The 13,691-nt window shown below is 43.8% G+C and overlaps 1 protein-coding gene across 4 annotated transcripts in view; it reads left to right on the top strand.

Moving 5' to 3' along the window:
* The window catches only part of RGS12 (regulator of G protein signaling 12), a 108,478-nt gene that overhangs the window by 55,423 nt on the left and 39,364 nt on the right, over positions 1-13,691 (top strand). For all 4 annotated transcript variants that reach the window (XM_048509049.1, XM_048509051.1, XM_048509052.1 and 1 more), the window contains one exon: positions 12,043-12,212. In XM_048509049.1, the coding sequence (XP_048365006.1) occupies positions 12,043-12,212 (170 nt within the window). The remainder of the gene's footprint in view (positions 1-12,042; positions 12,213-13,691) is intronic.

Below are 13,691 nucleotides of genomic sequence, written 5' to 3'. Positions count from 1 at the left end.
TCATTGTGTAAGGTTTGCAAAAATCAGAATGTCACAATCTGCACTTATCCCATTTCTGTATAACAATCTAACTGATGCTCTTAAGATACCTATGCTTTTGAACAACATGGATCCCACAGTGTGTGAGAATGTAGCAAAATTTCTGCTAACAATAATAGACGTAAGTCTAGATGAATACCAACCAATGTCTATGTATTATGACCACATATAGCCAGCAGTAATTTTACTAGCTTCTGTCAGTATCCGATGACGTTTAAGTGAGTTAACTTAGCTGAAGGAATGTCCTATAGTTACAGAAGGACCATGTATACATTTTAGTATTTAGTATTTTAGTACCAGTGTCTATAATTGTGAGCAATAATGGGCAAATTTTGTATGCTGATTTTGTATGTTTATTTTATGCCAATAAAGGCTTGTGACTGACACACCACATTAGGGATCTATGATTGGCTCTTGTAGTTCAAAGTTCAATCTTTAAAAAGCAGTCATGTGGAAATGGAAGCAAACTTAGACCAGGCTATGGTGCTAAAGAAGGAAGTGTTAAAACTTCCAGATATTTCAGTAAAAACTGCCCTCTCCCAGACTTCTGCTAGCTTGTGTAGAGAAAAGGACTCCTCTTTGCCTGTAATCCCTCCCCCACTCCCCAGTTGGGTTGATGACTGAGTCCATGTGGTTCTTAGGAGGGAAATGACCTGGGAGGAGGCAGACCTCCCTGCCTCAGTGCATGGCTCTGATGCAGTTTGTCTTCTCCCTTTTTAAGATTAAAGTATGTGCAAAATGTTTTAAGCTTGGGGACTACAGGAGCCCTTTAGAGATCTTTCCCAGGGAAGTGTCTAAGGGAGGTGTCTAAGGAAACCAGGATGGCTGTCTAAAGAACTTTCAACTGAGCTAAGATTTAAAAAGAACATGTACAAGAAATGGAAAAGGGGGGAAATCACCAAAGAAGAATTCAAACAAACAAGCAGGATGTGTAGAGAGAAAGTCAGAAAACCTAAAGCTCACAATGAGCTGAGGCTTGCCAGAGAGGTTAAAAACAACAAAAAAGGCTTTTTTGGTTATGTCCATAGCAAAAGGAAGAAAAATGATTGGATAGAGTCACTGCATGGAGGAGATGGCAAAATACTAACAGGAGATGGAGAAAAGACAGAATTACTCAACACCTTCTTTGCCTCAGTCTTTTCCCAAAAAGGAAACACTGCACATCCAGGAGAAAAAGAAACAGAAGATACAGTAGGAGAAATGTAGCACAAAATAAATAAAGAGGTAGTGCAGGAATACCTAGCTTCTTTAAACGAATTCAAATCTCCAGGGCCTGATGAACTGCATCCCAGGGTATTAAAAGAACTGGCAGAAGTAAACTCAGAACCACTTGCTATAATCTTTGAGAACTCCTGGAGAGCAGGAGAAGTCCTAGTGGACTGGAGGAGGGCTAATGTTATCCCCATCTTCAAAAAGGGGAAAAAGGAAGACCCTAATAATAACTGTCCAGTCAGCCTGACATCGATACCAGGGAAGTTTCTGGAGCAGATCATTAGACAGATGGTCTGCCAGCACCTAGAAGGAAATACTGTGAAATACAATTGCAAGCTGTCACCACCCTCCTCTGCTGGGACCGGAGACTTGCCCGCCTCTAGGAAGGCGGAGAGGAGGTGGGATGGGGGAACTGCTGGAGGCGGGGGCTCTGGCCCAGATTGCTAGCAAGTAACCGCCATGCCCAAGTGGGAGGGAGACAAAATTGTGCGGGAAAGCGGGAGCTCAACCCTCCGGTCCGCCCCTTCTGGCAAGCGGGACAGGGCATTGACTAAACGGATGGTTTTACCTGGGAAAAAATGCAGAGTGAATTGGAACTGCGTGAAAAAATCAGCCCAACTTATCTGTTTGGCGGAGAGGCGGTTGGGGGAGCAAAGCGCAGTCAAGTTCTTATGGTTAGTTCAGAACTCAAATGGATGCTCCGCTCCCTCTAAGAAGTGTCTCCACACAGTCAAAGCAATCTTAATGGCACGGGTCTCTTTGTCCCCAACAGTCCAATTCAATTCTGCCCCCGAAAATTTGCGGGAAAGGTACGCACAAGGGTGCAAGTGGCCATTCATGCCCTTTTGCAGCAGGGCAGTGCCCAATGCGTTATCTGAAGCATCCACATGCAAAACAAAAGGCAGAGACGGGTCGGGGTGGGCAAGGACAGGCTGCTTTAAAAGCAGCTTTCAAAGAGTCAAAAGCAGACTGGCACGCCAAACTCCAAGCCAACGGGGCATTGGGGCGGGCCGCTGAAGGACCCTGTCCCTTAGTGCACAACAGGTCGGTCAAAGGGAGGGACAAGGAAGCAAAATGCGAAATACAGTCACGGTAAAAGCGACCAAAACCCAAAAATGACTGTAACTGTTTGTGGGTCCATAACATCTGGAGTGCCAAAGGTTCGCCACCACTGGCCTAAGCATTGCTGGGATCTCTCCAGAGTTTTTGAGGAGCGGGAATGCGACCAACTCCCCCCCATAGGGACATGGATTGTAAGATTGAGTTGATTCCGGGAGCCAAACTTCCAAAGGGCCGTGTATATCGAATGAGCCCCACTGAGGAGACTGAGTTAAGGGCATTTTTGGACAAGAATCTGGCTTGCGGGTTTATTCGGAAGGCAATTAGGAACACGTACGCTGTGCCTGTGTTGTTTGTCAAGAAGAAGGATGGCTCTTTGGTATTGTGCACTGACTATAGAGGGTTGAATGCAGTGTTGGCCTCCAACAAATATCCATTACCCTTGATCAAAGACCTCTTAGACGCTTTGGGGTCGGGGCGGATTTTCACCAAGTTGGGTTTTAGGGAGACTTACTATAGAGTGCGTATTGCAGAGGGATATGAGTATATCACAGCCTTCAACACTAAGTTTGGACAGTATGAATATCTTGTAATGCCATTTGGATTACATGGAGTGCCCAGGGCTTTCATGTCTTTGATCAGCGAGGTTTTGCAAGATTTATTGTTCAAAGGAGCAGTGGTGTATTTAGATGATGTCCTGATTTATTCCCGCACCGTGAAGAAGCATGTAGTTCTGGTTCACACTGTTTTACAGAGGCTTCTAGACAACTCTTTATTTGTAAAACTGTCCAAGTGTTCCTTCCATCAGGAAAAGTTGGATTTTCTTGGATTCTGTGTGTCGGTGAGGGGGTTGGAAATGGACCCTGCTAAGGTGGAAGCAGTAGTAAATTGGCCCATCCCTACCACCCGCAGGGAACTCCAATCGTTTTTGGGATTTGCTAACTTCTATCATGATTTTATTCCGCAATTCGCCCAAATAGCCTTGCGCTTGACTGATTTACTACGTGCGAAAGGCAAGGGGCTGCAGGCAGCTAAGACTGCCTTTACGACTTAAGACTGCCTTTACGACTGAGCCTATTTTGACCCATCCCGATCCTGCCTTGCAGTATACAGTACATGTAGACACGTCCGACAAAGCGTTAGGGGCAGCCCTGTTACAACGGGATGCAGATGGAAAACTGTCTCCTTGCGCCTATCTTTCGAAGAAATGTTCTGGTCCTGAGCTCAACTGGACAGTAGGTGATAAGGAAACTGCAGCCATTAAAGAAGCTCTCAGTACTTGGCGCCACTGGTTAGAGGGGGCTGCCCATCCTTTCCAGGTTTGGTCTGATCATAAAAACCTGTCGGCTCTGTCCACCCCCAGTAAAATGTCGGCTAAGCAATTGTGGTGGGCTGATTTCTTTTCCCGGTTCCAGTTTACAGTGCATTTTCCCCCCAGGAAAACCAAACCGCCTTCCTTGGCGGGCGGATACCTCCTTACGCGCCATTCCATGTACTGTACGCTCTCCATCGCAATTGGGTCTCGCAGTCACCCGGTCCCAAACTCGCACGCAGTTCGATCCGCCCATGGTTTCATCACCCCCGGCCGATGCTCCTCCCAGGTGTCCTGGTATGGTTTCCTCTCTCTCACAAGACTTTCTCACGGCAGGGAAAAGCCCTGTTCTAGAGAGTGAAGGCAGCCCGTCACTGTTACTGCGGGATGGGCGTGGCGGCAAGGAGACTGTTGGTATGTGCTGCTGCATCTCAGAAAAACTGTGCTTCTCGCTGGCCATGATGCTAAGCAAGCGGGGCATTTTGGATTTTTGAAAACGTTACATCTGCTATGTTGCCAATTTTGGTGGCGCACCATTCGAAAGAACATTGAGGCTTATGTCAAAGGGTGTCCTATTTGCGCTGAAGTAGATACGATGAGGGGGGCATCGTATCTACAGGACCGCCTCTCCCTGTATGTCCCCCAAAGAGTATTATGCTCAGCTGTAACAACCTGATATTATGCTCAGCTGATAACAACCCTGGCCCCAAAGCTATCTGGCTGGCCTCAGCCAGGGCTCGGGTGTTTTTACCCTGGCTTGGCCTGGCCTGTTGGAATGTTCTGTCGAAGGAGACTTGGGCCCTGAGGGACTTAATGTAATAGATTAAGGTCTGTGAGACAGAGCTGTTCCACTAGGCCTATGGTTGAGGTGGCAACAGTTTATCATCCAATGGAGCAGCAGTGGCGTAGTGGTTAAGAGCAGGTGTACTCTAATCTGGAGAAACCGGGTTTGATTCCCTGCTCTGCCACTTGAGCTATGGAGGCTTATCTGGGGAATTCAGATTAGCCTGTACATGCCAACACACGCCAGTTGGGTGACCTTGGGCTACTCACAGTTCTTCTGAGCTCTCTCAGCCCTACCTACCTCAGAGAGTGTTCGTTGTGAGGGGGGAAGGGAAAGGAGTTTGTAAGCCCCTTTGAGTCTCTTACAGGAGAGAAAGGGGGGATATAAATCCAAACTCCTCTTCTTCCCCCTCTTCCCCCCTCCTCTCTTTTAATCCTCCATTTATGCTGATGTTTTAACTTTATGAGGGTTTTAATCGCCATTGGAATATTTTTTTAAATAGATTAGATTGACAGATGCTGTATATTATATTATTTTATTTTATTGTATGTATGTTATGTCAGAAGCCTCCTTGAAACTGCAGAAGGAACAGTGGCCCACAAATAGAATGAATGAATAAACAAAGTTCTCTTCCATTTCTCACCCTGCCAGAGGGCAGCTGCTGTAGTTTCACTTCAGTATAATGTGAATAATTCATGTTCCTTTAGCAGCAGCAGTGAAAGGTCCTTTCATTAAATTATTTATGTCATTTTTTGTGATGCTTCTTCTTCTTAAGTGTATTGATGGTGTGTCTTGTGGATGTAAGAGAAAATGATGGATCAGCTCAAAAATATGTAATCTGTTGAAGAAGCTTCAGAGGACAATGCAGTAATATACGAGGAGGCCTTCGAGAAGAATAATGTGCCAAATGTTTGAAAGATCATCTACCACATGTTTTCTAGGAGATTATACCTGCGTCTGGTATGGATACAGAAGGGTGGTTTTCAGTGAATGGTTTGAAGTATTTGGTTAAATGGCATCATAGTGGCTCTTATCAGTTGTATCCAGGTAATGCCTTCAGGTTGCCAGGTAATGCAGGTTGCCTTTTATTGTAGAACAAACTTTGCATGGAGGAGGCTGTTTTAAAAGGGTGTTAACAATGCAGTCCTGTGCAGAGTGATGCCCGTTTAAGCCCCTCTAAAATCAATGGACTTAGACTGGAGCACCACTGCACAATTATTTGGTTATATATGTTGAATGTGATCATTTGAACTGGAATGTTTTAAATGTTTTAAATCCTGTCACAATCAAGAATGCAACTAGGTTTGGGCTTTCTTCTGTACTATTGTGTACAGCATTTTTATTATTTCAAGTATTATTTATTATTTTAAATACAAACTTATTGTACTGAATATATTGAATTTGACTGTGCATGCAGTGACAAATACCCTGTCCTTCATTTTTATTTGAACTCATTGTGCAAATGTTCCCTATGCAATTTATTGTTTTTTATGTGTAAATTGCTTATTAAATGATCAAAAGGATATTTGCTGCTTCTACTAGGATGCAAATGTAGAATTAAATTTACAATTTTTGGCATAGATGACTGCCAGGAGAGGTCCTCTCCCCTTCAAACTGTGTATTCTCTCCTCCTGCCCATGAGGCTTTTACAACAGAAGTAATTCATAGTCGGGGGAAAATGGTTGGGGAGAAGTTTATTCTGGCTGTGCTGTAAATTGCCCCTCTCCCTAATTTTATAACAAATGGGCGTAATACATTCATGCTGTTGTAATGTCCGGTTTGTCCCTTGAGTGTGGTGAAAAGGTTGCGGCAGAGGAATAGAAAAGCACTGGAAATGCCTCTTGAGAGCTCTTGCAGGGGAAAGACCCGCTTTTTTGTGCCCTACCGGAGAGGCAACTGCCTGCCTCAGCTACTTAACAATTTAGGATCGTTTTACTGTTTAGCACTGGATTTAACCAGTGTTGGTTGAAGGTGGAATGTCAGTATTTGCATAAACAAATCAGTGAGTGATGCCACTTTTGGCAGAGGTGCACAAAGGCAGTTTAGAAACTTGTAGGCTGGGTGGCATCTCCTGTGTTCAAGGAGACACTGCCAAGAATGTTCTGATTTCTGTTTCCTGCCCAGGGCAGAGTCAAAGGAAAGGAAAAAATAGTGATAATAAAAATGAAAATGAGAAAATAGCTAGCTCTTGTTCAGTTAACATGTCCCATGGCTCTTGATTGATCACAGTGCGTGGAGGGAGCTTGATGGAAAGAGTGGCAGTGTTGCTCCTCCCTCTCTGACTCGTGGGCTCTTTGGACCTGCTTTTTCCTAAGGTCACAAGGCTGTGGTTTCTGCCAAAGGAACTTGTTTTTTTTGGGGGGGGTGTCTGACTCCCACACACCCACCTGCAGCCATTACAGTCATAGTGACAGCCACTTTCTAAATGACGTAGATTGGACTGGGGTGTTGGGGAGAGTTTTGGAAACCCTGAACCATCTCCTATGAAATACAGAACTTGTCTCTGAAAAAAGCTGGGCAATTTGCTGATGTTTTTGGCAAGAAAGTTTGGTTTACCTTGCCCAATTACCAAGGTTGAGTTCAGGAGGGTTCACACATCATTATCTGCACCTACATGTCTTTTCTGACACTTCCATGAAGGAAATCTAAATATATAGCAGTGTGAATCAAACATTTCCTTCTATTTTTAACTGACTTTCATTATATGGCTGCAAAGTTTGCCCATTCACTGCTCTAAGATTTCTAGAATGCTGTCATCACCAGCATCAAGTTATTTTCATAGTTCTTCTTTGAATAGTTTCATCCTGAGTTGTGATAATATTTGGCCACTAGGGAAATGTACTTCATCCCCTATCAAATGTATCCATGGAAGTGTTGCAGTAGGAAGGGGGGAAATGGTGCCTTTCCCTGTTGGGAAACTCTTTTTGACCAAGGATTCCCTGTAAAGTATCATGGTAACTCCCCACCACTCCTCAGGAACCTCCATGTTGACCTTCTGAGAAGGCCCTCTTCCAGCACAATACTGAAACTATAGTAAAGTATCTTATCACCAACCTTGTGCAGCTTAGCACATGAGGCAGACATTAAGAGAAATATCCCAGAAAAATAGAGTATACTAAGTGAAGCCAAAAATGTCTTTATAAAAAGGTTTATTGTAAAGAACAAAGAAAACAAAGGGCAAAGGGTAGTTGGATTCAAAACAGGGTGGAAAAAAGGCAAAACAAAATACAGCAGTAGCAACAAGAACACAGAAATATTCAAATGAAATCAATACACTTGCACTAACTAAGCTAAGCACGTTACTTATGCTGTAGCTGGTTTCTCAGAGCCTGTGCAGAATTCCTTGTCATTACAAGAAGTCAAAGGAGTTATTAACCCCTACCCAACTGACTGAAAACTGAAGACAAGGGAAAATCCCAAATGTGCAGATATTTATGTTAAATGTAGTTGGACGTAAGCTAGCCTCTTTTCTGAAACAGCCAAGCAGATTTCTCCAGTCTCATGCAAATCTCATGCAAATCCCTATCTCTGATGTCAGAGGCTACTTTTACAAATCAGAGCCTTATCCCATATAATCCTACTTCCATCAAGCACTGGAAATGGCTCTGAACTTCCATGACAAATACCTGGTCTGGTAACTGGATCGTCCTTTGTCCAAAAGGGATTCAGTCTGCCAGGATATTCCAACCTAGGATGGACCTGAATACTTTACTTTGTAATGTAATCAAGCGTCCCAGATGCTTTTGGTGGGATACCTGAGCCTTAACAAGTTTTGAGATTTCTGTCACTATCAGTGCTATGTGAATGCTGTTTCATGAGTGTCATAAATACTCTTTGTTGCTTGACATGTACTGATTTTAAATCAGTCAATGAATTGTTTACATTCTAAATATTTTCCCCGTTTCTATACTTCATTCTTAGTGAAATGGGGTGCCTGAAACCCAGATTCAGATGTATTTATTTATGGTTATAGACCATAAATAAAACAACACAAGTTCCAGAATAATATGAAGGACATTCCAAGGAAACCATAACATTATTCATGATTTATAATTTGCTATAAAATATGGAAAGTAGACATAATTAACCACTTACGATTTAAGATTATTTAAATCCAAAAACATTACTTGCATGGTAATAAAATTTGTTTTAAAATACTATTTAATCAAACTTGCCTCAAGTTTTAATAACATAGGTGCATAAATTTGCCACATGCCTTGAGATATTAGGGTTTTCATCAAATAAAAGTTTTTCTAAACAAGCCTTATCAGAACAAGCTGGAAATGTGTCAAAGAGGTGGAGAACAATCTTTGTCCATCACTCCTTATAAAAAAGGCTGCAGCGCCTCCTGCCGCCTCCAAGACTGCTTCTCAGTGGTGCAGGGAGGCCAAAGACAGATAAATTAGCCTGTCCCAGGAGCCATTTCTTGCTAACTCTTGACTTTCAAGTATGGAGGCAAAGTTCATTTGCATGCTTAGCAGTTCCCATGATGCAGGCTTGTAAGGATTGTTCATATAAAATCCAGTCTCCTGGCAGCTGGCAGCCAGTCTAATTTCCTGGTATTAATGCAGCAAATATACAATAGTAAACAAAAGGTATTCTGCGGTAAACAACAATTTCAGAGAACCTTCCTCATTAATAGTACAAATCTTGCCAACTTAATCAAGCCCTATAAAGTAGAACCATCTCTCACTTCCCTGATGTGGCTAAGACCCTGCCATTTCCATTACTTGGGATGAACAGTCTTTGTTGTATTTTCCCAGTTACGTCATATATTGTATTGATGCTGTACAGATGTCATAGGAAGAGATGCGTGATTTTCATTTTTGCACTGTTCACTTTAGCACTTTATTAAATACTACAGCAAAGCTCATTGCAGGAGAGATGCACTGGGCTTTAGCAAACGGTGAAAGAGGTAGCATTTCCCCCTGCAATGGGCTTTACTGGGGCTGTAGCCCCCCCCCCCCCACTTGGTCCCGCTGTGACGCTTGCCACTTACCTGGTTCTGGGTCTACGACTTGAGGGTGGAAGAAGTTGCACAAGTGCAGCTTGAGGGAGGAGAGAAGGTGAGGATAGAAGGAGGGTGGAGAGAAGTGACTTAGGGTGGGGGGAAGGTGGCAAAATGAGGCTTGGGGTGTGGATTGGGAAGAAGGAACAGAGTGAGTTTTGGGTGAGGGGAGGTCGGAAAAGTTAAGGATTCTGGTGAAGGAGGTTGGCAAGGTGAGCATTGGGTGGGGAGGATTTAAAGGTAAGACTTGGGGTGGGGAGTATTGGAAGGTATGGAGGGAAGGTTGGTAGGTGAGTATTAGGGTGAGGAGGGTTACTTGTATTGTTACCGCTGCTGCTCGGGTAACATTAAGTGATTTCAGCTCAAGCAACATAGTGAGGTACAGGAAGCCGGTGTTCTTCAAAGCAAAGTGTTTTATTCGGAAGTAGTTGCTACAGCTTGGCCAGGGAAATCGCGCTTTCATAGCCAAGCGCTAGAACTTTTATACACCAACATCAAAGGGGGCAAGGGGGCAGGTAAGAGGGCAGGAAAGGGAGCAGTTCCCTTACCGTACAACAATACAGAAACATCAACACATAAAAGAAAAGATACAGTTACAACTTTGTGAATGGAACCAGGAAATCTCGCTGTCGAGTCTTCCCGCGAGACTTTACGCTAGTGCTGGAATGGATATCGGAGAGAATCCATTCATAAAACTGGGTGAGCCTGTTTAACGCACCCAGGAATCTGGTTATCAGATGGGCTGCTTCCTTGAATTATGACCTGAGGCTCCTGGCCTCAGTCCCGCAACAAAAGAAAGTTCAAATGGTCCAATGGTGATCTTGGCACGTTCTTCAATGGCTGGGATATCTGGGGTGCTTTATCATTGGGATTCAATTCTGGTAAAATCCAAAGTGATCTTTGTGTCCGGCTTAAAGAGATCTACCGGCAAGTTGGCCCAAACTGAACTCCAAGGCTAGCTTCCTTGACTCTTAATATCAGCTGTTACAAGCTATTGCTTTTACCCATAGATACAAATATTTAAAATAAAATTTCTAAACTTAAACATTAGAGGAAACCTTAAAGAATCTTCAATACAGTACAAGCACATATACCTATAAGCAAGAATATCCTAAATTAACAGTAACAAAACCTTAATTTAACTAGAGTATAATCCTAAACATTGGGCAGCTCATAAATTCAACATTTAGGGGGATTACATTAAACCTTAAAAGGGACAAAGGCAAGAAGGAGACCATGTAAAATATCAGCACATTTGTATGTACACGTTCTTTCCAAGCCTTGTGGAGGCTTTTGGACAACACTGGTCTCTTTGTTCTGATCCTTAGCCAGTGTAGTTCGGTGGCAGGCTCAGGACAATATTTTTCCTATTTTCCTGGCCGTAACAATCTGAGTTACTTTGTGTCCTGGCTGGAGAAAGTGTCAACAGTTTCGGGACATCCAAGCAGTAGAAGATGTATCTCTGGAAGAGGAATAGCAGGGAGTCTATTCCATCTTTTTCAGTCGCCAGAAAGAACAGGGACTGGAGAGCTATACTGGACTTAAAGTTCATCAACAAATTTGTCAAACTGAGGACGTTTTGAATGGAATCCCTACATTTGATTACTGAAGCTCTGCAGCCCGACAACTTATTGACATTGCTAGAGGTGACCAAGGCCAATCTGCACATACCTGTCCTCCCTGGCCACAGGAAATATGTACATCTGTTCATTGGCAACAACCATTTCCAGTTTTGAGCCTTGCCATTTGGCCTCTTGATGCTGCTTCACATATTCACATATTCTCCAAGGTTCTCCTAGCAACCAATACCTACCTCAAGGAGATGGGTGTGCACATCCATCCTTACCTGGGCGACTTACTCATCTGATTGAGTTCCAGAGAGAGGTTGCTGGAGGATACGCAGACTGCAACTTGAGTGTTGCAGGAACACGGATTCCTCAACAACCTGACAAAGAACCCACTCATACCTACCCAGCATCCGGAACATCTGGGACTTGTCATTTATTCCTCCTGCCGGTCCTTATTCCTCCCAGAATCAAGGTTCAGAAGATCATAGGAATGACTTTTCAGGTCATGCAAAGCAAGTCATGCTCTCTGATATAACTTGCCAGACTAATGGGTCTCATGATCTCAACCATCGATGCAATTCAATGGAGACGTTTTCGCTATACTTTGTTTACACAGGAAAGTGTCTTTATCTCAAACTGCAAAGTGCTACCAGTCGCTTTACAGGGACTCAGAGGGGGGGAAGCTGAGAACGAAGCAGGCCTGACAGCAGTCCAAGCGATGGCCTGAGAACAGCTAGATGTCACTACACCATCAGATCCCAGGCCCCTTATGGGAGGTCAGTAGGAGACAGTAGGAGACTTAATTTATTAGCAGCAATACAGGACCATTGAAGACATGACACGTTGCCTGCTCTTGTGTATCAACTCTGGACTTCCTGGGTGGTTTCCCATTCAAGTACTGATTAGACCTAGCTTAGCTTTGGAGATCTGATGAGATTGGGCTTTCCTGGCCAGCCAGGTCAAGGCAACATGCCATCACAGAAATAAAACAAATGCAAAGCATTTACATAGTGGAACACCACATCATGGTTGATGATTTATTCTTTCTTTTCCTCACCAGAGCTAAATAGCACTGATTTGAAAGACTGTGTCAGTGACAACAGCCTCAGCAGCAACGCCAGTCTCCCAAGTGTCCAGAGTTGCCGAAGGCTTCGCGAGAGGAGGGTTGCAAGTTGGGCGGTTTCATTTGAACGACTTCTTCAGGATCCCGCTGGTGTTAAGTATTTCTCTGTAAGTAATGGAAAATGTACTGCAGTATCTATTTACAGAGTGGTTAAATACCAACAAAGTCATGTTCCTAAATCTCCCTAATCAAATAAACCAGTATGGCTTATCCTCAGGGTTGGCCCAATTGTTTATTTAATTTTTAAAAGACAGATTTTCATTTGAACCAGTTAGAAGAGGAAGATTACCTTGTTGCTGGGAAATTGTGGGACTGAGCCCTTCTTCTGTATTTCAGTACTAGAGTGTGGACACTGGTATATTGGAAGGAGGGAGCCGTTTATTTTATTTATACTCTACTTTTCTCCCCAGGAGGAACCCAAAGCCAAGTTACATGATCTCTTCCATTTTCTCTTTGACTTCCATGGCTCCCTTTTTTGTTTTGTTTGTTAAAAAAGTTAGTGTGGTGTAACAGTTAAAGTGTTGGCCTAGGACCTGGAGACCCAAGTTCAAATCCCCTCTCCCTGCCCTTCCAAATCAGGCAGGCCCCGATCCGCCAGCATCAGGTCGCCAGACTCCGTTTGGGTTTGGCCGCAGCCGCCTTGCCCGGGTCCCCTCCCTGCCCTGCTGGGGATGTTCACCTGTTTCAGTTAAACCGTGGGCACGAGGGAACAGGCAACGCTGAAACTGCTGTTTCCAGCCACAACACGATAGCCAATCAGAAGAAAGCTGCATAGGCTGGGATATTGTGCGTATCTACCTACATGCTTACGTGACCACGTATTTTCGCGCCAAAATTTGTTTTTAAAAAAGGTTCCCGCCCCAACACAGTATGACAGCCAATCAGGATAGACCCGCCAACCCAATCGCGTGTGCGTGGGGAATGTAACATTGTTTGAATCCTTGATAGACACAGATGTCTTCACTAGAAACATGCTGCAGTGGGGAGGTTGAAACCTCGATGAAAAGGTGCTGATTCTTTTGAAACCTGGTTGTATCTGTATTTAATTTTCACTGTGGATTGGACCAAGGAACTGAGAGTCTTTCTACACTAGCTATTTAGTCTGGAATAAGCATAATTAGCTCACTCAGTTCTTCCATAAAAGCCTGGCAGCCTGGCAGTGTTATTATTGATCCATTTTTCCCAACATCATTTAGGGTGATTTTCAAAACTTAAAATGCAACTAGAGTGCCAGCTGCCCATATGTGCCATTGAGCTTCCAATGGCTACTGTGGTGTAGTGGTTAAGAGCAGGTGGATTCTAATCTGGAGAACTGGGTTTGATTCTGCACTCCTCCACCTGAATGGCAGAGGTTTATCTGGTGAACCAGATGTGTTTCCGCAATCCTACATTCCTGCTGGGTGACCTTGGGCTTGTCACAGTTCTCTCAGAACTCTCTCAGCCCCACATCCCTCACAAGGCGTCTCTTGTGGGGAGAGGAAGTGAAAGGAGCTTATATGCCACCTTGAGGCTCCTTACAGGAGAGAAAGGTGGGGTATAAATCCAAACACTTCTTCTTCTTCTGAAATCTTACTATTGTCTTAAAT

The sequence above is a fragment of the Sphaerodactylus townsendi genome, linkage group LG10 (assembly GCF_021028975.2).
Source record: "Sphaerodactylus townsendi isolate TG3544 linkage group LG10, MPM_Stown_v2.3, whole genome shotgun sequence".
Taxonomy (NCBI): Eukaryota; Metazoa; Chordata; class Lepidosauria; order Squamata; family Sphaerodactylidae; genus Sphaerodactylus; species Sphaerodactylus townsendi.
This window is presented reverse-complemented; position numbering and strand designations above follow the sequence as displayed.